The 26118-nt window shown below is 46.6% G+C and overlaps 1 protein-coding gene across 16 annotated transcripts in view; it reads left to right on the top strand.

Moving 5' to 3' along the window:
• CADPS (calcium dependent secretion activator) overlaps positions 1 to 26118 on the top strand; it is a 207102-nt gene that overhangs the window by 175023 nt on the left and 5961 nt on the right. For 9 of the 16 annotated variants that reach the window (XM_071439465.1, XM_071439449.1, XM_071439460.1 and 6 more), the window contains 5 exons: positions 233 to 247; positions 1507 to 1581; positions 2644 to 2727; positions 7751 to 7783; positions 10411 to 10518. In XM_071439465.1, the coding sequence (XP_071295566.1) occupies positions 233 to 247; positions 1507 to 1581; positions 2644 to 2727; positions 7751 to 7783; positions 10411 to 10518 (315 nt within the window). The remainder of the gene's footprint in view (positions 1 to 232; positions 248 to 1506; positions 1582 to 2643; positions 2728 to 7750; positions 7784 to 10410; positions 10519 to 26118) is intronic. The other 7 variants (XM_071439452.1, XM_071439462.1, XM_071439454.1 and 4 more) reach the window with 1 other exon arrangement.

Below are 26118 nucleotides of genomic sequence, written 5' to 3' on the forward strand. Positions count from 1 at the left end.
CCGCTGTTTTACTGCCACCAAATCCTACAGGTAGCGATCTCTGGCATTTCAGCGAAAGGAGGTTTTGACCCCATTTCATTTTCCATTGCTTATTGTTTCTGTGCATGATGCTGCTGTTCTCATACGTCTCTTTTTTTAAAAGATTTTGGTTTATTTATTGTTTATCTTCATATGTTCTTTTTCCTGTCTTTTGCACTTTCCTCTTTATTTCTGTCCCCAATCATCTGAAAAGTTTGCAAAAGAGTGGGTAAGTGTGTCCTACTTTTATTTTCTTTTTCCCAAATTCCTATATTAATGTTACTGCCGTAGAAAAAAATCCCCAAACTGTAGAGCAGTTCAGAGTACCGATCAGACACTGAGACCAGCAGCTAGCATTTGTAAAGCCCTCACAGTCTTCCTTCCCAAAGTCTGATTAGTATTTAAAGCAGATTTGTCTCTTTCAATGTGATTTGATGTTAACATTTTAAAACAATATTAATGCCAAGTGGTAATGAATATAGTGACTAGCACCAGTGCTTGAAATGTTTGACTGAAAAATCAAATGTTTTGTGTTGGAAAGCAGTCATAATCAGTATTTTCTCAGTCCATTGAAAATAAGAATATACTGTATGTTTTCACTAATTAAATCTTGTATTGGAAACAGGTCTTTTCTAAATTAGTAGAAGACTGTATTTTAGTACCTATTCTAGCCATATTGCAGCTGATTGCATCAGAGCTCCCAAGCTAAGCAAGGTTTGGCGTGTGCAGAAATTGGGTTGAAGACTCAGAAACGCTGGTGCTGCAGGCACAGCCCTTGGTCAGCCAGTGCTGAGCCACTGCCACGGGATCTGCCACTGCCCAGGGCTCAGGGCTGCACTGCCTTTTGCATGGGACAAAAAGGCTCGTCGTGGTTTGTTGGGTGGTTTTAAAATCTACCTCACAGTACAAAACAGCAAAGTATTGGAATGAGTGGTTAACTTGGGCCATGTGCCTGCTGAAGCTGGGGTCGCACAGGTTCAGCTGCTTTGCTGCAGTAGGTGGGAGGGGTGCTGCACCATTCCCAGTGGTTAAGCCCCCTGCAAGGTCTCCTGGAGCAGCACATCCCCCCCATTTCCATGCTGAGGGCTGGGTGGTTTGTGGTGCCCTTGGAAGGGGCTGCCTGTTCCCCTCCTGGAGCAAAGGGGCTTCAGAATCTCTAGGAGCACGGGGTGCTGGTTCTCACAGGGATGGTAAAGGCTCCCTTCTGACATCCACACATGGCTCCCAGAGCTGTGGGCACACAGAACAAGGCAGGGTTTGCCCAGGCTTCAAAACTGATGCAGGATTCTCCTGAACTCAAGGTCTCTCCTACAAGTGTAAGTAGTCACTGGCCACTGCAGTGGGGCCCAGGGTAATAATAAGCTGCATAATTCTTTGATTTAATACTATTTATTGTGGCTTACCAAGGGAAGAGACTGACAAGTGTAGAGCTGTTGGCTGTGATCAATGCTAATATTTTCCTCCCCCTCTCCTTTTATTTTTCTTTAGCACCAGTACCATTCAAAAATAGATGAACTAATTGAGGAAACCGTCAAAGAAATGATAACACTCCTAGTGGCAAAGGTAACCCTCAGCTTCAGGTGAAGTGATTCACTGTTAACATCTTTAATATGTGCGTTTCCATTAAAATGTGACACATTAGGATGTTGAATTGGCTTCTTGTTTCTCACAGGCAGGATCATACATCTCCCAGTCCTTTCATGGTGACTCTTTGTTGATAAGGAGCTGCATGAGACGTAGTACTCTGCTAGGAGGATTGCCATACTGGGCCAGAAGTGGCTTTGAGGAATGGGTGTTAGGTTAATGGGGTAACAGCCCATGGTCAGCATCACCCCACAGCACTGGGGTAGCTGCAGTCAGGGGGTGGCACTGCTAAATGCTGCTGCAGAGCCATTGGGGTGGCATGCAGAGGTGGTCACCACTCCTACGCACGAGGTTGTGTGGACAAAATAGCTCATCTTGTGCAAGATCACCATATGCTCTTCTAAGAAATTAATTTAGAGATGACAGTAGTGGGAAATACATTCCAAAATGTCAGGTTTAATTGTTTGGAAATTGTTTTTCATCGGAGTCAGCTTCTGTAGCTTAGCTGCCAGCATTCCCCTTGGGTGGTTGTGTAGGTCTGGTGTGCTGTGCTAACACGGAGGGGAATTGGTATGAAAGGAGAAAGATGGTGGGGTGTGTTTTCCTCTAGTTTCAAACTTTCTGAGAACAAGTCATCCCTATTATACAGTGGAGACCTTTAAACATAATCCGCCAACATATGCCAGTTCAATTCTTCTGCAAGAATACCCAGCTAGCTGCGTGCTTGCCACTGCATACTGGGAGCAGGAACCACAGCCTTCCCCTGCCAGAGAGGCTCTGCTGGATTCCCCACACACTGCCCCCACCTCCTGTCCCTGCACCACCCAGGACACTGAGGGGGGATCCCAGTCAGCAAGAGTACACCACAGCACCCAAAAGGAAACACTCCTTTCTCCCCACTCCTTGCCCACTGTGCTCAGGGAGAGGTGGTCCATTCCTTTGGCAATGCTGAGAAGTCCACTGGTTCCTTTGAAGGTGATGCAGATTTTTACACCTTTGTCCAATTATTAAAAATAATTGCAGTATTTTTTGTCTTTGTAGTTTGTCACCATTTTGGAAGGAGTCTTGGCCAAACTGTCTAGATATGATGAAGGGACTTTGTTTTCTTCATTCCTGTCATTTACTGTAAGTACAGACTATATTTCCTTTCTCTTTCCTTTTTTTTTTTTTATGAATTGTAGCGTCCTGCTCTTCTGGGACTAGATCAGCTACCTAATAATTCTTCCATTCTGTGGTGTTTGATCACTGTAACTCCCACATGAATAGATAAACAACCTGTATGCAGATATACAGTACATTAACATCCAGGATGCACAGAGAAAAGCCATCCCCATCCATCCTTCAGCTTGGTGAAGTTTATTCTGTAGAGGATACATATGAAGATGAAAAAAAACATTGCACTGTACATGCAATTAACTTCATTGTCTGTTCACATGGCAGGTGTGTTCCTCTCAGTCTTCTGGCCATAACAGTGACCATTAAATAGTAAAGAGCAAAATAAGGGAGATCTAGGGAGTGACTATGTGTTTCTAAAAGAGAACAAGGTAGGGGAAATGCCATGAGGTCACGAAGCACAAGGTGCTTCTAATGCCATATTACAGCTCACCACATATTTCCTAGCAAGGTATAGGACTAGACCAATATCTGTGCAAAACTGGCCTCAGTATCCAGCAATGGTTTAACAATCAGAGCTGTATTCCAGAAAAGTGTTGTGACAGCTTCTTAGGATGAACACATGGCAGCTGATTTCCAAAGGTCTTCTGAAAATGCATGTGCCAGAAAGTTTACAGGAGTGTCTCTGTGCAAGGAGGACTTCACTTCTCTCAGCTCACAGACACTTGTGCACATGAATGCCTGTGGCTGGGCTGCTTGGAAAGTTGTGTTCACATTTCACACCCCGGTCCTTTTGCCTTTCTGTGAAGCCTCTCCTGCACTGACTTGTTCACAGAGACTGGGCAAGAGGCAGAAGGCACTGCTCTGCAAACTGGGAAGGCTTTCCAAAATCTCATTTTGGAGTTGTCTTAGTTCCTTGCAAATGTCTGCTGTTTGCTACTCTTGGGCCCTTTTGCTGAGTTTGAGGCAGTTTGTAGGATCCATCTGGAAATGGAGATGGATTTAGGAAGGCTTAACAGCAGAGGCAAGAAACTGCTCTTGGCAGCTTTGTATACACAGTCTGGCAGCTTATCTGAACCACCGTGGGGTTCAAACTAAGCATTCTGCCTTTTCAGGTGTGCTGGAGGCACTTTGTTCTTCAGAGAAGAGAGGAAGGGAGGGTGTTCCCTTCACTGCCCTGCCGTGCAGCTCTTCTCCCTGGATAAACCCTGTGAGGTTACTGCCCCAGGGCTGTGCTCACCTGTGCTCGAGGGGATGCAGGGTATGGATACCTGGATACCTTCCCTCATTCCAGTGCTGTGGAGGGTTAGGAAATGCTTGTGTGCCAGCAGCAGAGGATGTGGAGGCGGCAGCGTTCCAGGCATCGGAAGTACCGGCATCAGCCCGTGTAGACAGAGTAGTGTGCAGCCCTTCCTTCCCCGTGAATCCAAGCTGTTCCTCGGTTGGTGCTGCACTGCTCCCACCACATCCCACTGTTTACACTGCCGAGTGCTGCTCCCTTTGATTGCTGAGCAAAGCCCCAGCTGCACCTGGGCTCTGGGCACCTGTCAGGACCAGCACGTGGGCGCATAGGGTTCAGGCATCCTCTCTGCTGCTCCTCGGGCACTTACTGACAGTTCACTGCCCCAGCAGCAGCAAAACAAGCTGTCCCACTCCAACAGCCCCACAGCCTTCAAACATGGTCCCAAAGCCTGGATTTCATGAGTTTTCAGTCAGGAAGGGATGTGTATCCAAATAGCTGCTGTGCGTGGTGTGTGCATGTCTCAGGAAAGTGTTGGTCCCTCGCCCACAGCAAGTGGGCTGGGTACACGACAGAAGAGCAGGATTGCTCCTTCCTGACAAAGGGATGTCTCTCGCTTTGGCCCCCATATTTGCTGGAAGCCACTGGGAGAGGAGGCTGAGGAGCAGCCCTGACCCCTTGGCACTGGGCTTAGCAAGTCTCCTCTCCCTGCAGTAGTAATGTGACTTGCTGTGTTTAGTCTTTGCAGTGATAAATACAGAATCTCTCTTGTTACAGCATGCTTGCACCACCTCCCACGTTTTCCCTGTCTGAACAAATACAACAAAGTGTGATGGTCCAAGCCACTGAGCTCCAGAAAGCATTAGTCTCCCACCCCCTTCCACCAACTTCTTTCATCGCGTGTTTTCCAGGCACTCTGCAAGTGACATGTACTCGGGGGTCTTGTGACAGACAGTTTTATCACCTAGTAGGATATCCTCATTTCCAATTCTTGCCTCGAAATTCAAGATAAAATTAATGCATCTGTTGTCCTAATAAATTCTCACTAGCCACTTCTCCTTGCAGAGCACTTTGAGAGGAAAACACCCTTCTAAATTTGGCCAGACTTTTTTTTTTTTCTGTTTGTTGCTACATTTGAGTGCATCTTGGCGGCAGCAGCCCAGGCCCTGGCTGGGTGTCTGCATGTGCAGATCCACTGGCTCACAGGAATGCCAGCTGCTAAAATTCCCTGTAATCTGGATGGCCTCTGTAGGCAGAGCTTTACACCTGTGGTAATTATAACCAAAGATTCCATGCTACCCAAGGGAGACAGAAGTAAAAGATCTTATTTTTGTTCTGCACAAAATTTGTATGGTAAACTGAGATGTTTCATGGCAAAGTCACATACTTTGTGAAAAACGGCAGCCTAGCAAAAATCACACAACATCCGGCAGTTTGGAAATTTCACTAAATGTAGCCAAATCTGACTTTAAAGAAAAACAAGTAATTATTCTGATTAAAGGAGAGTGGGCAGGAGAAGCAGCTCAGTTTTTTTGTGGGTGGAGGGAGGAGATCGCAGGAAGCTGAGTTATTCTTGTCGCCTCTTGGCTTTGGAGAAGGTAGTTTGAAAGTGGCGCTAAGCTGGACCCAAGAGTGCTAAATCCACACTCAGCTGGCAGGTTTGCCTCTGCCTGGTTTCGTGCTCCATTTGATATTTGAAGGTACAGGTGCAGCCCTGAGGAAGGACCCCAGCTTGAGTTCTGCAGGCTGTTGAGCCACATCATTTTCCAGGCTTTCCTCCTGGTTGTTGGGCTTTGCTGCTCAGAAAAACTGCTGGTTCGGTGCTCACATGGGCACCCTGCCTGCGTGGGTGTGCCATGACTGCCTGCTCTCCTGGAGCTGCATCCACTGGATGGGCTCCAGCTGCCTTCACACATGGAGGCTGAGGCTCCTCCGCTCCCATTCCGCAGGAGCAAGGGATAGCACTTCACCACCTCCCCAGAAAGTTGTGAGGATAAATGCAGAGACAGGGCAAGGTGTCCAGCCAGCCGGCTGGAAACAGGAATACCTGGAGACAACACAAGTGTTTGCTCTGGTGCTGATTTTGCTGTCTCCTTCATAAAGTCATGTGCTGGGATGTTCCCCGTCCCCCTGCAGCCCCTCTGGCAGGCAGACCTGGGGTCACACTGCAGCAGCAGGCGCTCGGTGCCCTCCTCCTGCCCTTCCCTCTGTTCTTGCCCCCCGGCTCGGCAGCCTGGGCGCTGCCAATGCTCGCCGCGTTCACCTCGGCAATTACCACCAGTCTGGTCTTTTGTATCGCCTCATTGTGCTTAATTATGCACCCCCCACACACACCATATGAGTGCTTCCACCCACTCTCACATTCTGTCTCACACATACATTCATTCTCTCATTCGGGACACATAATTTATTCATCCCAAGATGCAACTGTGTGCGTGTTATATTTAGGCTGTTTTAATGGTAGCTTTAGAAATATTTAAAAGCAGGTGAGCTTTTACACCCAAACAAAGATGGCCGGCAACGCTTACCCTAATTAAAAGCAGAAGCGTTGTGGAAAATCCCAGCCATCCTCTTTCTAGACACTGTGCCTTATGCTACAGTGGGAAAAAGGTCTCTGTGGCCAGCTGGGCACTGCTCAGTTGGAAGAGTTGGCCCTGACGTCAGGGGCCACCCCGCCTCCCGCGCCAGGCAACGTGCACCCTGCTGCATGGAAAATCACAGACAAAGTCAGTGCGGGGTCTTGCAGATCACACCAGCTTGTGATGACACCCCAGAGTGCAGTGTCCATCTCTGATACCTTCCCTCCAACAGTATCTTCTGGAAAGGGAGGAAAATCAAGGGAAAATGAGGTAGCTGTTCAGTCTGGGAAGCAGAAAAGCTTCAGAGCACTTCTGCGTGGCAGGGCGTGAGCACACTGCCCCAACATGGTCTGCAAGCTCTTGCCAGCATCAGGGCCAGCAACAAGAGGGAAAATAATATTTTTTTTTTAATTCACTGATGTGGGGGAAGAACAAGTGAGTGCAGGAGAAGCTGCAGGTGAAGGCAACAGGGATAAGTTTTGAAATGTGAACACAACTTTCCAACCAGCCCAGCCACAGGCATTCATGTGCAAAACTTCTCAGGAAACCTTCAGCCCAGCAAAGCATCACAGGATGGGTTGGAAGGGACCTTAAAAATCATGTTGTTCCAACCCTTCTGCCACAGGCAAGGACATCTTCCATTACCCATGCTAGTCAAAGCCTTATCCAGCCTGGTCTTGACAATGTCCCAGGAGGGAAGCACACCGTGGGCAGGACGATGGGAAGGGAGCAAAATTAGGGTCCTTTCTTTTGTCTAGCTTGGTGCAGGCCCCTGCCAGCCTCACCATGCCATCATGGCCCTGCTCCCAGGGAAGCTGGCACGGCTCCTGGGATACAGCTCCCAGCAGGAGAGACATGCAGTGCCTTGGGAGACACGTGGCATCAGGTGGAGAGCGAGGCCTCCGAAGAAAATAACGATGTCTTCTTACGAACCCCGTCTTCCCCCGCTCGCTGAAGTAGAAGCACAACTCCCACACTATCATCTGCTGCTATTAGAGCTTTAGCAGCAGTAAAGTTACCTCTCCAAAAAAAAAAAAAACAACAACAAAAATACCACCGTTTGAGACAGGAAAGTGAGTTTCATCACCTTTTTCAACCTACTCAGCATTATGTTGTCCCAAGTCTTGGCTGGAGATGGTCTTAGAGAGTTTAAAAAAAAAAACAGGGACCTGAAAAGGTACTGGTGGTGTTAACTCTCTTCTTGTTCCTTTTACAGGTGAAGGCTGCTTCCAAATACGTGGATGTACCCGTAAGCACAATTTAAACAACTTCTGTCATAGTAATTTGCATTGTGCTTTGGTTTATGGCATGTGTAGCAACCCACATTATGCATTAACAGCCAAGATTGAGCCATGGGCCTTCATACTTCTAACATTTGAACTGGAAAGGATATCTCCATTATGTTAATAATGAGCAGTTACCCTCTTATGGGGACCTAAGAGGCTGTTTAGGCAACAATTTGCAGATGGTGTCAAAAAGGTACCATATTTATGCAATTGGCTTGAATCACATTTGAAAAAAAAATGGGAGCAGTGCATTCTGTTGATTCTTCATTTGGACTTGTACAAATACAGTATAATTTCCAAACAAAAAGTCCAGACATGTTAGAACTGAGCCAACACACATCTAACACATTAGCTAATCTATTTTATTTTTGTTCTTCTAATTGTTGGTTTATTTTACTCTTTTGGAAAATGACTTTTTTATTACTTTGGGGAAATGGTGATGAGCTACCAACATGTGTTTGGGAAATTGTTAATGAAAATAATTTTTTCCATTTTTCTGTAATTGGTGTAGGGAAACTGTACATCGTCTCCTCTAATTAGACCTTGATTCATAAGGAAAAGAGCCCTTAATGTTCTTAGACAGAGCACTTAACTTGCCAGAAATTTACATTTAAATTAAGTTGAAGTGTAATATATGAATGTTGGCTGGAATAAGGGGTTACTGTAACATTTACAGGCAGAAGGATCCTGAGCAACTGCAAATGCAGAAAAACAGATATTAATATACCACACCAGTTCCTGCACCCAGTAAGAGGGCAGTGGAAACCAAGAGTAACTCAGTTGAGTCTGATGATGTGTGTGCATAATGTGTGTATATTTAATGCAGGTGTATTGTTCTGCATGTTCTCATATGACAACGTGATAAATTTATCAGACATCTTGGACCACATCATCTGCATTTGGTTTTTTTCAGCCCTTTGGCCCAACCTAAATGTTGCCTACAAAATTATCATATCTTGAGCCTAGCATGGAAAAGACAAACTCTTGAACATTAAGAGGTGTTGCTTGGTTTAAAATACCCCAGTGCAGATCTTGGCATCCTGTTCTCTTGGAGTAATAAAAGCAAGATTTTGAGAGCCTTGGGAAGAAAAACTCAGAATTTATTTCTTGCCCTGAAAATGTGGAGATCCTTCAGATGAAATGTCCTAGTTGTTTCAATGCATCTTAAATATTTAGTCATCAGAAATTTGAACACTGAACAGTTATTTTAAGTAACTTCTAGGGTGAAGCATGGCCTTCTCTGAGGCCACTATGTTCTGAAAATAAAGCATCTCCAGGGAAGTGGTCTTAGTAAAATGCTGTGTAACCCTTTCAAGCTTTTCCAAAAGATTTGTACCTTGGACACCCTTAGGAAGTCTGCAGCAGGGTCTGCTCCTCTCCTCAAAGCCAGACAGATGCTCCAGTTCTTTGTGTAAATCAGAGCAGAAATCATTCACCTGGGTTAGTTTTCAGTTGTTTCCCCACCTGCCCCTGGAAATGAAACCATATTACGGAGGCTTCCTTGACAGCCTCAACATTTTTAATGAACTGAACCACCAGCCCCACACAGCCCCCAGACCTGTGCAGAGGCCACCCCATGGTCCGTGAGCCACTGCCTTTCCAGGGGAAGGAGAAAGAAAAACCTGTTCAGCTGGAGGACAGAGGGGAAATCCTGGTGCTGAACAGAAACCCACCACTTAAATCTAATTCTGCAAATGTTAGTTAAATCTAATTCTGCAAATGTTAGTTAAATCTAATTCTGCAATTCTGTTGCAATTGTCTTGGTACAAACCAATCCATCTAATCCTGCCTTGGAAGGGGCACAATCAGCAGACTGAAAATTGCTTGAAAGTGTAACACTTGACTACTGCCACGTTTGTGTTGTCCTCATTGTTTTTCAAATTAATACCTTGTCATTGTTGCAGTAGGTGTTAAGAAATGTCACTGCCTTCCCAAGGGCCAAGCACTGGCCCTTTGCTTGATAATTGTTTGCTTTGTATTAAAAAACTCCCTTCCTACTGCTTTCCAAACTGTCCTCATTTTCACCCTGGAAATTACATGGATGTGTTAACTAACTTCAATTTACAGCGGCTGACAATTGTACCTTGCAGAGAAATGATACTCTGTGATCTGAGGTAAATCACAGTAATGGAAACTAATGACACTAGTTATTAACAAACTTACAATGTGCCACACAAATTTAAGATTTTGTGGCAGCTCTTGTAATGACTCGTGTTACCATGTTTTAATGGGTTTCATTTGAGGTAAGTTTGAATCCAATATAACAAGCAATGTGAACTCAAACAAGAATTTTTTTTTAAGTATTTTCTCATCCAGCTGCTTCAGTTCCTTTTACTGCTTTAAAGCAATGCTGTTCCCCCCAGAATCTTGCATGCTTCTAGATTTCTCTTTAAAAATCAGTTAAATTCTGCAGAGAGCTGTAGAAATGTGACATCAGGTAAGTGTTCATCAGGTAAGGAAAGGGCAAACTGCAGGAGGACAGCAGGAGATGGAAGAGAAGGAAAAGCAGTGATGAGGCTGCACAGAGAAGCTGCCCCCTGCGTCACTATTCATGTTTTTCTCTCTCTCTCTTCTTCTCTCCTCCATGCAGAAGCCAGGAATGGATGTTGCTGATGCCTATGTGACATTTGTCCGCCACTCTCAGGATGTCCTGCGTGATAAGGTCAATGAGGAGATGTATATAGAAAGGTTATTTGATGTAAGTAAATGCCCTCTCCTCCTTGGACACCAAGCAGGAGAGACCCAAAATGTGACAAAATAAGACAGGAGGATAAGTCACATTTTGAGAAAATTTATTGGTTACAGCTTTAAAAAAATAAATCTTTCCCTTCTTTCTGACTAAGGCTCGTATCTCCTCTCTGCCTGCTTTAAATCTCTACTCTAGTCTACTGTGTCTTAGTCTGTGTGTGGATTTTAAAAACCAGTATCTTCTAAGAGAGCTCTTTAATATGTGTTAATTTCTCTGTATCAGAACATCTCAGTCACAGCTCTCACTGTTCAAATTTGAGCCAGGTTTTTGGCAGATGTGTTTGCTAAGGGCCAACTCTTCTGCATGTTTTGCATTGTTTCATTGACAAGCACTCCAAATCTGACAGCAAATTTAACATACTAAACTTTAATTTTAAAAGCTAATCAAAACAGAGCTGATTATGAATGGGCTTTAGTATAAAGGAGGACCATGTTGTGGTGTCTGCCACCAAAGGTAAATTTGAGACATGGTCTCCTTGATGAAGATGGCTGGTAGGAACTGACCCAGATGTTCATAGCTAATTTTCAGTTGGACAAGATCAGTTTGTTGGACTGTGAGAGAACAGTGACCTGTGATGCCTGAGTTTTTTAGGTTTGGATGCATGTCAAAGGTATCTCTGTTTCTGTTGCTCTTGTTTTGTTACAGCCTTTCTGTCCTTGTAGCTGTTCTATAGTAAAGGTTTTCTGTTGATGACCAGACTGCAGCATTACTGTTTCAGTCTCTCTAGGATATTTGTCCGTATCTCAATTTCTGTTTGAAGCAGCTTCTTTCCCTACTTTCCTTCCTTCCATCCCTCAGCAGTGCCATGTCTCAGTCTCCTGGCTCTGGAACTCTAACAGCCTTCTGTGCTTTCTTTACTCACTCTTTTGCTTCCTCAATGTGCAGGGAAATCTGCTTTTTCCCCAGCCAACCTCTTCCTTCACTCAATACTTCTCTTTCTGCACATTACCTGTCCCTCAGAAACCTCTTCTTCCTTTACAATTCCCACTCTCTCTTTTCCCCATAACTTACCAGATTAAAATGGAACTTATCTCTCATGTCCAATGTTTTATCACATTATATCAAGTGGCATGAATTAAGAGTCAAATAATCTTACTGTGTACATCTACTAGCATGACCCATATCCACTGAGAATGCCTCATTCATGCACAGAGCACAGCAGTGCCTCCTCCAGGCTCGGCTCTGGGGAGAGTTTGCAGCGTGAGCACCAGACAGAAAATCACCCATCAAGCAGGCATGGGGAGAAAAAACAAAACATGAAACAAAAGACTGTCGCTTCCATCTGCAGCAGGCCTGCGAGTGCATTGCTCGTTTGTGTTGAAATTTATTCCACGAGCAGTTAAATTTCCAGAGCTCATCTGGACTGTTCTTTTCAATGCCCACACTGCCTTTTCCCTCATCCTTTCCCTATGATTCACAGTTGGTGTGTTTGTACCGATTTGGGCCATTATTTCCAATTTTCAAAAGGCTGTAATTAACACAAATATTGATTTCAGTTTGATCCACTCATACTTGGTTTTACCAAGCCATATTTTAAACAAATTAACAGTTGACATGAACTAAAAAGCAAAAGAGCAGCTACCTTGGTGGAAAGCAAAAAATGCAAAACCCTTCTTTCCCTCCCTGCTTTCCTCAAGTCTCCCTGAGCCGTGTGGAATTAAATAACCAAAGATGGGGTTTTTACATTGCTCTGCCTGTTTTGACTTACACTGGCTGCAGGTGGGAATTGCAGCATGTGGGAGCTGTTCCCATTCCTGTTCCCATCCCAGTGGGACAGAGCTGGGATCTGATGCTACTGGCATGTTTGCATGTGTCTCATGTGTGTGAGCGTGTGCCCGTGGGCAGGGCAAGCTGTGGGGCGGTTGCTTTGCAAGGAGGGAATGGATTGTGCCAAGCCCTTGTCACCCAAAACTTGGAATTATGTTTTGAGCAGTCATGTGTTGTCTTTGTCAGGCTGCAGCTGAAGGAGCTGGCTCCTGCGGTCAGCTCCCGTCATGGCTCGGGTGCTCCTGGTGGATCAGTACCAGCACAGGGTTTGCAAGGGAGTCACCAGACCCCATTTAAGCTGGTGCTGTGTTCACCCATGTTTGTGTAAAGGCAGGAGCAAATGTGTGACTCCATTATTGAGCTCAGAAAGAGCCCTGCAGCCTTTTGCCCCTCTCACCTAACCCAGCAAAGCAGCATGGTCCTGGGGTCTTTAAGCTCCTTTGGTCTTATTTTCCAAGGACATTTCAGGTACTAACTACCTCGTTAATAAGAAAAAGAAGAGGAATAATCAAAAATGGTATTTATGATGCTAAGTTGGAGTTGGACCTTATTTTGTTCCTTCTTCCCCCAGCATGGCAGGGGAGCAATCCTCTTAGCTACAGTTTGTCCAGGCAGTGAGATTATTAACACTTTCACAGCCGGGTCCTCAGCTGGTTTAGTGCAGCAGTGCTGGCTTGCCCTGGCCAAATCTCAGTCCAGTTTAGGCTGTTGCATGCCAATAGGGGCAGCAGTGGCAGGAAACAGCTTAAACCTGCCTGCAGGCAAGTCCTGTGCACCCAGTGGGGTCCCAGTGAAGACACTCACAGTGTGGGCTACATCCCCTTTCTGCACAGTCCTGGGCAGTGCAGGAGCAGAGGTGCACAGTGCAAAGTTGTCTATTGCATGTTTTGTGGGGTTTGAATGCCTGGGATACCCGTAATCCCCACACTTCTCTGCAATCCTGCCCTGTATTCCCATTTATTCCCCATTTATTTCCTCCCCAGAACAGAGGCTGCAGAGTGTGTTAGGCCATGTCCCCAGAGATGCTGGGTTAATATGTCTTTTCTTGGTATTTGCCATGATTTCTTAGCTCAGAAACCATCTCTCTTCCCCTGCATCGCCTGACTTGCTCATGCCTGCAGAACAGGGCTCTGCTCTTTAGGAGATACTGGTGTTTGTGGCAGATTATTGTTATATTTCTGTGTGGTCTCTGAGTTAATCCTCTTTAATTCTGCAAATTAGTCAGGATGGGTTTTCCCCCCTCCCTGAAATAGAGTCATCTTAATTTTAAAAATCTGTATTCTTGGGATCATTGAATGAACAGATTGATCGTGGAGTTCTGCTGGTAATCAAAACCTAACTAGCTTTTTGGCAGTGCTGTTTACTGCAGAGTAACATGACTTATTTACTTGGCCTGGTTCACTAATTTGATAACATTTAAAGCTAAAACACTGTAATAAGGCCCATTGGTAGAGAGCAGTGGTAACAGAGGAGTTTCAGAATAGCATCATAGCATTCTCTCCCTGCACTCCTATGCCTGGCTGGGTGTTTTGGGATTGAAACCCTATGGTACTGTGCACACAATGCAGAAGGATCACAAACTCTGTGTGGTGCCTGACAGGAAGTGAAATTTTATCACTTTTTGCCCAGAGAGGGGAGCAGAGTTGACGTACAGAATGAAACTTTTTATAGGAACAATGAGGCAGAAGCAGGTGGGTGTATCTTAAACATGGGAAAATATCTTCAGAGTGATCTTGAGTCTTCAGACCAATCCTGCAAAATTCAGGTCCTCTTTGTCTTAGGTCACTCAGAATTTCATAGGATCAGAGTTTATACATCTGTCATTTTGTCTGAAGGCAGTGGGAGTTTTTCTTGTGAGGGTTGTGCCCTTTGACAGAAGTTATTTCTAGATCCATGCATGTGTGTGTATCTTTACAAACACCCTTAGATACTCACAGTATAGATTTCAATCCATCATAACATATGTGATCCAGAAAGTCTAGGATTGACTAGTAGATAGTGTGAATGCCAACCTTTTTTCCACATAAATTGGTAAACACTAATGTAAAACATAGGGTGACTATTTCCTCCCCAGCCACAGTGAGTAGCACATACACAAAAGGCTACTGAGCACTGGGTGAGCTTCCCGAGATCCTGCGAATTCCAGCATCCCGATGCAGTCCCTGAATAGCGCAGATGGCATTTTTCTCTCTGATGATTAATTCAATATCTTACCCAAAAAAACAAAAACATGCTTTTGATATGAGGGATCAAAACACCAAGAGAAGCTCCTAAGATTGCGAGGACCTAAAAAAAAAATTAATTTATTTTTTTCCTCCTTGTACTTCTTGAAGACACCAGCCTGAGTAGAAGATAAGGATTAAAACAGATGTGCTTAGTGCTAGTTCATCTGCTTAAATCTAGCAGTCTCTGAGATCAGTGATTAAAAAGCCATCTCTAACTTTGATGAAATCCACTGCAATGGTAATTCTGTGTCTCTGATCGCTGTCTTATGGGCCTCATGTCTGCCTAAACCGGACATAAAAAACATTTCACTGGAGATGATACATGGATTATATGGGTCAATTATACACTTAATCTGCCTTCTGGAGATTAAGCGTGCATGGATTGACCCTGTGTATTTGGCTTGTCCTTGGCAGTTATCAGATCAGGAAGGTTGCCTTTACCAAAAAGTCTGGTAAGAACTTAATCACGCAGTGATACTGCCCGCCGAGGTGGCAGCAGCCAGGGTGCTGTTTGCAGGAGGCAGTTTCACCACTTCCCTGGCACTGGGAGCCTTCAGCTCCCTCTCTCTGTGTCACAGCCGGGACAGCAGACGGAGAACGCGCTCCGGAAACGAGAGATGAGCCTGTTCTTCTCTGCAAGGCAGAAACGGCTCCTAGTCTTGATGGCAGGGTGGATTAGCTGGGTCTGGCAGGTGTAGCAGGGAGGGCAGGGTTTGCTCTGCCCTTGGCTGTGCTCAGTGCAGGGGAACATTCACTCCAGGTCCTCTGATCAGCTAGAGGAGCCAGCATCTCCTTCCCACCACCTTCAGGGAGGCAAAAGCCTCTGGCTGAGGCTCCAGCATCCTGTCCTGTCCCTCAGGCTCAGCTGAGTTTGCCTTTTAGGAAGCCCCAGTGATATCCCAAGGCAGATGATACATCTGGTGGATTTTCATGGATTTGGGGTTCCTTCCCTCAGCCAGGAGCCCAGCAGGAGTGCTGGGGACATGGTGCAGGACAGTCCTCATGTTTCCAAAGCAGGCTGCCCTTGCTGGTATCAGACTTCTAAATATCAGAGATAAAAAGGATGTGGGACACTGTGTGAGTCTCAAGACTTCAGCAGAATCCTTATACACGCTTCCAGGAGCCTGAGTAAGCATTTGTCACTGGAGGATCCACAGGCAGCTCAGCATATGTTTCAGTACCTACACATTAGAGCCTGATAGCACACCTGAATATATTGAAAAAATTCAAAACACAGCTAGATCAGTTAATTCAGCAAGTCCTCTGCAGACACTGAGGAATTAGCTTATCCTTAAAATCAAAGCTTTTGCCCTTAGCAGGGTTACTCACTTGAATTTTGGCAGCTCCTTCAAGGCATGCTTGCAGATCATGGCATTTCTTGCTAGGCCGTAAGCCTTGCATGGCACAATCAAATGCCAAAATAGAGCCCTTCCCATCCTCCCCTCTTCTTCCCCTCTCCAATCTCAAAAGCCTGGTTGTGAGTCAGTGGAGCTACTCACTGTGAGTTAGAATTACTCACAGGAGGCCGGGTTGCAGGATCAGGGGAAGAGCGGATATCAGGCTGCGCGCTGGGCTTCCATCTCGGAGCTGCTTGTAGCCACACTCACCACTTTCTCTGAGACAGACAACAACCTGTTTCCCTCCCACGCAGCTAGACTGCTCATTAGGGCACTAACTCTCTCCCACTCCCATCCTGATATGGCCTTCATGGAGCTATTTCTTCTGTGTTGTTTTTTGCTTTTTTTTTTCCCCCTCTCTCCCCTTCCAGAGGGAGTTGTGAAACAAAGACAATTAGGCACACTGATCTCAAGGGAGCACAGCTTCCTTTTCCCTCTCTGTACATTTTTGGAGGAGCCAAAGCCATATAGCTTTTGCTGCCCTTTGCTGGCTTGGCAAAGCTCAGACCTGGACCTGGAGTTGATCTCAGTGCAACACTTTTGCTGGGAAAAAACATAAAATTGTTGTGGCAGTTGTCAGTATATCTTCTAGGGGGCAAATTCTCTTTGTCCAGAGGGGGCATAGAATGCACTGTCCTTCTGCAGCCTCTTTTCCTCCCCATGTGCCCTCTTGGAGTCACAGGGGAGTGGGGAGAGGAGCTTAGCACTGACACCACTCCTGAGAGGCAGCCCTTGTCCTCTGATATTCCCCTCTGTTAGCTTCACACAGCCCAGGCATGCACTGGGCACATGGCCTCCAGGCTCCCCCTCAGCAAGGCTTCTTTCCTGAAGTGCTCATTTAAGTAGGCTCCATTTAATTTATTTTAGGGAGAGTCTTAATAAAATAAATCCTAGATCTGTCACTGGATTTTACATGCTTGAAAGGGGTTTTTTTCCCCTCCTAAATGTCTTTATCAGAACAGCTTTTCGTGTTCCAGTAGACATTTGGTTGAAGACAGTTAATTTGATTTCTTTTCCAGAGGAGATTTTCCATTAATCATTCTAAGAAGGCAGACTGATTGCTCCGTTACGTTAAGGTCAGCATAGGCTTGCTAACATCATCTGCACCGTGCTTTTGAGCGTCAGAGATTTGTGTTTTGGGGCTGGCACTGAGTGAAAGATCATTTATTTCCTGGTAGATGTGAGTAGCCAAGGCTTTGGGGGAGCAGGAGCATGGACTTCTCCATCCAGAGAGAGCCTTTTGCTGAGCAGCCTCTGGCCAGGAGCTCTCTGCGCGTTTATAACTGCGGACGCGTTACACGGTGCTCTCTGCCCTCCAGCTAAGTTTAAGTGTATTGGAGTTCCTGTCGTGTGGGTCATCGGGGAGAGAGCTGGAGGCTGGGTCCCAGCTGCGAGCAGGGGTGCGAGGGGCGTGGGAAGGGCCGGGATGTGCCGGTGCCCGCAGGTGTGCGGGGCTGACCCCATCCCGCGGGGCCGGGCTTTGCTCCCTCCCTGCGGGCTCTGCAAAGAGCCTTTGCCCGAAGGAGCTCTCGGTGCAGGGCAGAGCCCCTGCGCGGACAATGACGAATTGTCTGATTTCCAGCAGCGCCTTCAATCCGTCTTTTCCTTTCCTCCCCCTGCATCCCAGCCGCACACAATTGCTGCTCAGCCCGCGCCAGCCAGCGGTGCGTGCCAGATTAGCCGTCCCAGGTCATTTTGTTTCTCTTGATCTGCGGCTCTTTCCTTTCCCGGTGCTCCCTTAAGACTGGCCCTGGATGTATGATATCAGCATTCAAAAATGCCTGGTGGGACTCGGGCAGGGAGCGCACTGCGGCCGGTGTTTAACCCCAGGAAGGAGAGAGACCAGGGCAGCTGCTGCAATCAGGGCCCAGATGTACAGGCAGCCTCTAGTTACTTTTTTGGAATTTTCAGGCTATAAAAGAAGCAGATAAAGTTTATCAAGTCCCACTTCATGACAGCTTCCAATTTAAACTGATAACAAGTATAATGAAAGTATTCTATAGCATGCATTGCTGTGCATCTTACTGAGCAACTGTGCAGCCAGTTTTATCATCACTGCCTCACACTAACAGGGCTCTGGAATCAGGACAGAAAAATAGCAGTTGTGTGGATATTGTGTTTTACTAGGCTGCTTTATATAGAAACTCAGATTTTAACATGTCAACTTCATTTCTTTTTTGAAAAATGGAAATAAGCAGAGAATATTTTATAAGTTAAAAATGTATTCGAGAACAAGCATCCATCCAGGAGTGGTTTTCTGTTTGTGCGCCTTTATAGGTTTTTATGCAGAAGCTCTTTCATTTAGGAAAAGAGAAGTCAGAAAATTCCTGCAAAGCAGCAGGTTTTTGGGGATTTAATTTGGCAGTTCCTAGTGAATGCTGTGCACTTTGCAGAGCTGTATCTGCAGTGAAGGAGAGAGAGCTCAGCACCCAGAGCCCACCTGGTGGTGTGCCCAGGCCCCCGCTCTGTGTGCAGGGATATGGGATGCTCCATGCCAGCACACCCTGGAAAGGCAGGGTCTTCCAGTTCAGGGCTTCCTGTAGCCAGGACAGGCTTTACCTGTTACCTAAAAAGGGCATTTTCTGGAGGTGTAATTCAGTGTATAAACAGGATTAGGACTGTCCAGTCTCAGAAAGGAAATGAGGCACCTGCTGAGGCAGTCAGCCAGCAAACCTGACAGGTTTGGGATGTCCCTGGTTTGAGGACATTGTGGATGGGAGAGAAGTTTGGGGTGGCAGCCTGCTTCCTTCCCAGATCACCGTGAGCACCAACTCCTGCTCCCCCTGCCATGGAGCAGTAGTTTTTTGCATGGGGGTCTCCCCTGCAGTTTTCTCTGCCTGCTGCCCTCCATCCAGCCCTGACCAGCACACGGCCTGCAGCTCTGCCCTCCTCAGAGCAGCGGCAGCACATGGCTGGGATGGATTCAGAGATGATCTGGGCTGCCGTTGGTGTTTGCTCACAGCAAACCCCAGCAGATTGGGACCAGGACATCCCTGGCTGTAGGAAGAAAGGAGCCAGCAGTGCAGCTGCTTTTTCCATGAGATTCTCCCCAGGGCAGAAGGGGAGTCATTGACACATTCACCCATCACTCCTGCTGGGGATGTGAGTGTATGGCTCTTTGCTAAGCAGAGATTTTGGTGTCTGGCTAGCAGAGCAGACCAGCCTGACATACGGCTGGGGGCCACCTGAATGAGCACAAGGCATCAGAGTTGTTTCTCCCCCCTGAAGGAGCAGCAGTGTTGCAGATCCCTTTCTGGCTGTGTCCCTGCTCTGGGAAGCCTTTGCCTGTGTGCTGAGAGTGCACAGATTGCCTGCAGAGCCACCGAGGGTCAGCACAGACAAACCTGCACCCTCTGTGGCGTGTGGAGTCACAGCTGACAGGACACGTGTAGGTGTTACTGGTTGGTGCAGCATGAGAGCAGGGGCTGTTAGGGATGAGCTTCTTGGGTACATTTGTTTGTTGGGAACCTTGGCCCCACCAACACAAAAGGTATTGACCCTCCTTGTCCACTCTGAAAAGGAATAAAATTTTGGGCTAAGAGCAGGGAGAAATCTGCAGCAAGGAGCATGCAGGTCGGGCTGTGCCCCTCTGGAGAGCAGGGAATTTGTGTGATCCCACCAGCACAGGCAGCACTCCGGGAGCCCCGGCCTCCCTCCCATTAACACCTGTGGCACCGACCTGCCGAGCCCCGGCGGGTGCAAGCCCCAGGCAGTTACGGGTGAGGCGGCAGCCTGAGCACGGCCTGGAGCCGAGCTCCCCGAGCTGTGGGTGCTCTCAGGTGCCATATGTACTGCAAAGAGCGTGCGGCACTTCCCCGCGCCCGGCTCCGCGCTGCGCTCGCTCCCAGCGCTCTTCCCTGCTGGAAGGCAGAGCTCTTACGCGATTCAAAGTTGTTTTGTGGTTTATTTTTGGGAAAGGGGGGGGGAAAGAAATAATGTAATTCGGTGATGCCATTTGCATCCTAGACAGATGATGAGTTGCTCTGGCTAGCAGCTTAACCCTATTAGGCAACGTTAGGGACTGTGACTTTATTAAATAATAATACAAATTATTTTCATATCAAGACCTTTTGACTTTGTAACTTCCTCGTATTGGTACGTTGTCAACAAGAATGAAATTTCGTAGTTAAGGAATATAAAATAGAGTAAAAGGCATCCAGAATTCACAGCTCTGGGGTGGATGTTGAAGAACACGTCGTGTGTACTCGCAGTGATAGCATTATAGTGGTACATAAAATACCAGGGAAAAAAAGTACTTTTACTTCAGTAGTAGCTGTGAGTGTCACCTGGGAGACTCCAGATTTATTCTACAAGGCTTTGGTAGAACAAGGTCAAAATTTTATTTCAAAAAAAAAAAAAAAAGGACCCCAAGGTTTCAGGGGATTTTTATCAAATTGCTAGCATTTTGCCAGATCTCTAGAATTTAATGTGGAGTTTTATAGAGAGGCTTCGTTCTGAAGATGAGGGTCATGTTGCCTGCTGTGAGGACCACTCGCCCAGAGCCCTGCTGAGCACAGCTAACAGGGGCTTCTCTCACAGGGGAGAGGTACAGACATGGGGTGCCCAGTTTGGCAAAGCAAAGGGGTCACAAATCCCAAACACTGACGGTTCCTGAACGTACCAAGGCAAAGACCCTGCAGAGAAGTTAAATTAGCACACTGCAAACTGTCACCAGAGCTTAGATTTATTTTCTGGAAGATACTTTCCAAAGGGTCTGAATTTGGGGTGAATCACCTTTCTACCAGCAACCTGAGGGCTGCCTGAAGCCCTCCCAGGGCTCTGCCATGTGCTGTGTGGAGCTACACCAACAGACCCACTTTTGATGTTGGCTTTTCATACCTAACTTAAAGAATTATGTGCCACAGAAAAGCTGCCTAATGACCGGACAGCGTTATTATCTGGCATCAGCAGCGAAGCAGGACGATAACTATTTATTTACTCTTTGTGGATAATGTTCTGTTATTTTCTAGTCTTTGGCAATAGCAAGAGAGCATCTGATATATACAATATTGGTGTGTATCCAATTGTTTGTGAACATCCCAAGTTTTGAAACATGGTTGTGAGAGAGGAATATAAGCTTAAGCTTGAAAGGCTAAAAAGCAGAAAGCCCCACACGTAAATGCTATTATACACTTAATGAGGCAGGGTTTAAAAAAAAAAAATCAGCCACACAAGTTGGTTTTATCAAAGAAAATGTATAAATAACAACCAGTGATTCAGAGTGCCTCACAAAGGGAAAAGCAGAGACGGGAAGCTAGCACTTCACTTGTGGCATTCAGATAATTCTATTTACTACACTAATCTTTTGGGCTTAGCAATTGACAATCAATATATTATTATCAACAAGCGTTAATGCAAACAAAAAGCTTCTATTTCTTTTTTTAACTGTGTTCCCCTAAGTCCCTTAAATTTAATTAAAACCAGACAGCTCTCCTTCTAGTACAAATTAGAGTTAAAATCATATTAAATATTTGTTCCACGGGAAAACAAAAGTGTCAGCTTGTGCTACCAGGTTTGGCTGTTGCTTTTTTCCTCCTTTTTTTTTTTTTTTACACACAGAGGGAAAAAAAAAAAATACCAGCTACTCAAAGTTAAAATAAAGTCTCTCTCCCTCCCTCCCCGTCTCCCAAGACTACTGTCTATAACATGTTGTTCCTTATAGAAAGTGGGATATGGTGGCATTTGCTTGATTAACTTGCTCGACAAAAGTGACAGCTGCTGTGGGTGCATGTAGCTAAGCTGCACAGCGCAGTTCCGCCTTTGTACATCTGTCAGCAAAAAAGGAGGAATAAAGAGTGAAAAGAGACAAATTGGTCCCAAAAGGCAATCCATTCAACTCAGGAGGTTTGCTCTATTCAAGCACTCGCTGGGAATCTCAAGTGCTAGGTAGCTTATTCAATTTCATTCATTCTTTAGAATGAGCCCTCAAGTGTTTAATTTCTTATTCTGTTGAATAAAAGGGGAGCTTTTTTTTTTTTTATTGGAAGCATTAATTGTAAGACTAGCTGATCAATGCCTGCAATATTAACTCATTGCTTATTTTATGGTTAGCTGTGTGCTCCAAGAGCCACAGCCGCTAAACTTATTTCTGTAACGTGGGCAGCGTCACACCAATTTCTGTGCTTCTGGGAAACCTGGGCACTCACAGCAATGTTGTTCCAGTGCCCTGAGCCCTGTGCCCTGCCCAGCTTGGGGGAATGGTCCAAATCCTTGGCAGGTGTAAATCGAAAGAGCCTCTGGGTCATTATTGGTGCCACCCATGGCTGCGGCCAGGACACGGCCGAGCCAGATGCTCTGTGCCTGGGGGCTCAGCCCCGAGCCCACTGCAGCTTTGGCCCTCTGTGCTGGAGGAGGTTTTGTAGCTCCAAATGCTGAGCTGCCTTTGGGTGGTTCTTTGGTCCCCAGTGAAGGGTAGGATAGGGGAGCCCTTCTGCAGGGCTCTGTGGAGTAACACCCAAGCACAGGATGGATTTTGTTGAGTTGTGGCAAAGAAAGCTGATGAGAGGATGGGATGGGGTTTGCTGCATGGACAGGTCTCTGTTTGCCCTCCAGAAAATGTATGCTTGTAGGGGAGAGCTGTGCCTCTTCCTTCTTCATTGTATGGCAGAAGGTCCATCTCAGTCTCCTCATTGACACTGGGGACCAGAATGGTGTTTGTGCTTGGGTGCCTGTGGCTTTTCATCCACCTCAGCTCTGCCACCTCCTCCTCCAGGGCCACTGCCACATATCTTAACTCAAGCTTTTCAGACACATTTGTGTCACCAAGGCCCTGTCCCTGCTCTATCCCCACTCTCCCTGCCTGTGGCTGCAGCACCACAAAACTCAGGTTTCCAGAACCGCCCGAAAAACAGCTGGGCTCAGCTCTGCCAGCCTGGCCAGGACCTTGCTAACAGTGCTTGGGAGCAGGGCAAGAGTCACTGCCCTCATCCACACCCAGTGTCCCAGCAGAGCTGGCCACTGGAAAAGGGATTGCATAAGCTGCTGTGGATGTTCATGCTGGGAACTTCTCTTTATTTCTGATAGACAGGAGTAGGAACTGCGTTGGCTCTGAGACCCTGTGCTTTGGGCTTGCCATCTTCACCAGGTTTTTGGAACAGCAACAACTGCCTGTAACCAAGAGCGAAAGAAACGTTGAGGGAAGGTGGAGAGGAGCACTTTGGTGGCCACAGAAGACTGAATGGACAAGAATGATCCTTCCATGAGTGCCATAGGGAGATCTGGGCTTTGGGTTGCAGGGCTGCAGGCAGTGCTGGTGTACAGACCTGGCTGTGCTGCTGGGCACACTGAGAGTGCAGGGAGGGACACAGTGCCTGGGGCTGCAGGCTGCTCCTGAAGAGTTCTGCTCCCACTCTCCACACACTGGCAGCTGTGTGCACCGGGCTGGTCCCCAGGCAGTGGGTCCCTGCACTGCTGGGGCTGCATCCCTCCCTTCCCTGTGGAGATGGCACCTGCTCAGGGGAGGTGGCTGCCATGAACACTCATGACAACACCAAACACCCAGTTTGATCTCAGGGCCACCCAGGACTGGGATGGACACAGCTCTGTCAGCTGTCCCCTACTGTCAGCACTTGTAAATCATCACAGCCCCACTCTGCCTTCCCCCAGCTGAGCTTCTGGCCCATTGGACAGGGGTGCAAATGCCAGAAACAAAGAGTTGGTAATTTTATCTTTTTTTTTTTTTTTTCTGACTGATCAAATCACTTTGAGCTGTTTCCTGAGAGCAGGTTCAGTTTTCCTTTGGGAAGTACAACTCACAGCCAGCCTGTTCCTCTCTCCCTTCCCACCTCTGTGGCCCCCTCACTTTGTGCTGGCCAGCTCAGGGATGCTGTGGTGGCGTCCGCCCAGCATCCAGTTCCTCATCTTTGAAACACCTTGAATTCAAGGGTTCATTTCAAAGCTGCCTTTCAGCATTTCAAAACAAGCCCATGTCCTGGACAAAGAGAGGGAGCCAGCCTGCATTCGGAGCCTCTTTGTGCAGTGTGTGTCACAGTTTTAAATAGATTTGCCCTGCTTGGATTGGTTCTGGTTGGAAAGCGAGTACTGAAATGAGAGGTCATAGGGGAGAGTTACTATGGTAATTGAGTAGTATCACCAGTAGTTTTGCTCTTATGAGCATTAAAGCACATAATAATAGACAAACAACAGTGGTTAAAGCAAGCAGGTAGGATTACTATGTTCTTTTGTCAGAAGTATATAATGTCTTGTAGTCAGTTTTAAAGACTTCTCAACCCCAAATCCACCCAGCAGTCACCTGCTGAGTAATTTTGTATGCCTAATCTCTAGCCCTTAACTACAAGCTTTCTGCTAATTTGAGGCAAATGGGTATTTTTGACACTAAATAGAGCAGTAAAGAATCCCTGACCTAGAAAAACTCCGTTCCAAGGCACTGAGAGCAGAAAAATATTCTTTCAGCATCCTTGTGAGACCTTTGGAATGACATAAAATAGCTTTGACTAAACTGTGCTGCAACCTTCGATTAATGGTTTGCAGAAACTTGCTGAACATCCCTACTACAACTTCCCCCATAAAACTTGTCACTTCAGATTGCCATCAGCCACCACAACAATAATCATTTCATGCCTATTGCTAATTGCAAGCACAGCTGAGGCTCAGCAGGGTGCTCTTGCACAGTCCCAGGCCTTTATACCAGCCTCAATCTGTTGTATGGCACTTGTTCACACACAAAAAAACTACCAGTAAAGGCAGAAAGAGGCAGAGTCACAGGTTCCTTGTAATCCCTCTGCTACCCTGCTGACAACCCAGCCCTATAAGCATTCCTGGTTTTGTCCCACTCTTTACAAAAGCTGAAGTGACCTTAAGCTACTAGTATGTAAGCTTTTGAATGAAGAATACAGCTCCTTCAGGTGCCTTAAGAAGCAGTGTTGCATCTGGCTTACGAGATTCTGTTTGCAGCACTCCTGGGGTGAGCTGTGGCTTCCTGTAACATGTAAAATATGAGTGTGAACTCAAGGTTCATGGCAAGGAACAGGAGGTCATGCTTCCATTCAGCTCACACCAAAGAGAACGGGGCTTTGCAGATGTTCCCGGGTGTGTGTAATGACACCACCTCCCAGAAAGCACAGGAGCCCAGCACAGGGCTAGGTTTTGATAAAATGTGCCACATTCAGTGTGCTACTTGCAGATTTATTCATACCAATTTCTACAATTTATGTATTCAGAGACAAACTTGCTATTTCAGGAACTTATTGATCATGTTTTTGCATTCAAAAAAAAAAAAAAATAAGGCAGAGGGCTGGTGAACAAGTAAGCTTATTGCTCAGGCTGGTTGGGGTGGGTTGGATGGGCAGCCATAGAAATGCACCTTTTTTAATGCTACAGCTCCTGTAATGCCCATCCTGGTGCATCCCAGCTGGCCCATGGCCCACCTCATCCACCCAGCCTAGCACCCAGCAATGAGGGTTGCTGTGAAAGACAGGAGAACAGGAAAACAAACCTGAAAGTGGGATTGAATTTCTGTCTGTACAAATACAGTACCTGCTTGCAGTGACTGGGCTCTGATAGTGTCTGCATTTCCTCTGCTGGGGCTGGCTCATGGTGTGCAGCCATGGGGCTGTGGTTTGCCTCTACCCTGCTGACATCCTGCTGGAGGAGTGGTACCCACCATGCATCCATGAGGATGCAGGCTCCACAGCCTGTCCTCACCCTGTGCCCCCAGACTGAGTGTAAATTGTCCCCTGGGTGAGGGACGGGGATGCCAGCAGCACCAGTAATGTGTGTGTGCACTACACTGAGTTACATGTGAGCTTTTGTCCACAGGCCTGGACCATCAGGGAGGTCTATTTATTCTGTAGAACCAGGCATGAGGAGGTTTTTTGCAGAAAATGTATTTATGATATTTACTTTGGTGTGCCAATGAAATGTGCCTGAAATGTGTTGCAAACCCCTTGTCAGAGCCCAAAGTTCAGTATTTGGGCTGTGGCCTCTGCACCTTGTCTTTGGGGACAAGCCACAAGGCTGGAGCTGGATCCCAGAGGGGATCCTGTGTCCCCAGCATGAAGCCCACTGCCCCTGAGGGCATGGCAGACCCCCTTGGGGACAGCAAGGTGGCCAGTGTCCCCACAGGAGCACTCTGTGCTCTTTTGTCTGAGGTGAATACGTTTCTGTTTAGGAGCATTTGGCTTTTTTGTTGTTTTTTTAAT

This window comes from Agelaius tricolor, unplaced genomic scaffold (genome assembly GCF_023055355.1).
Source record: "Agelaius tricolor isolate 1412-34295 unplaced genomic scaffold, bAgeTri1.0.p SCAF_14, whole genome shotgun sequence".
In the NCBI taxonomy this organism is placed as follows: Eukaryota; Metazoa; Chordata; class Aves; order Passeriformes; family Icteridae; genus Agelaius; species Agelaius tricolor.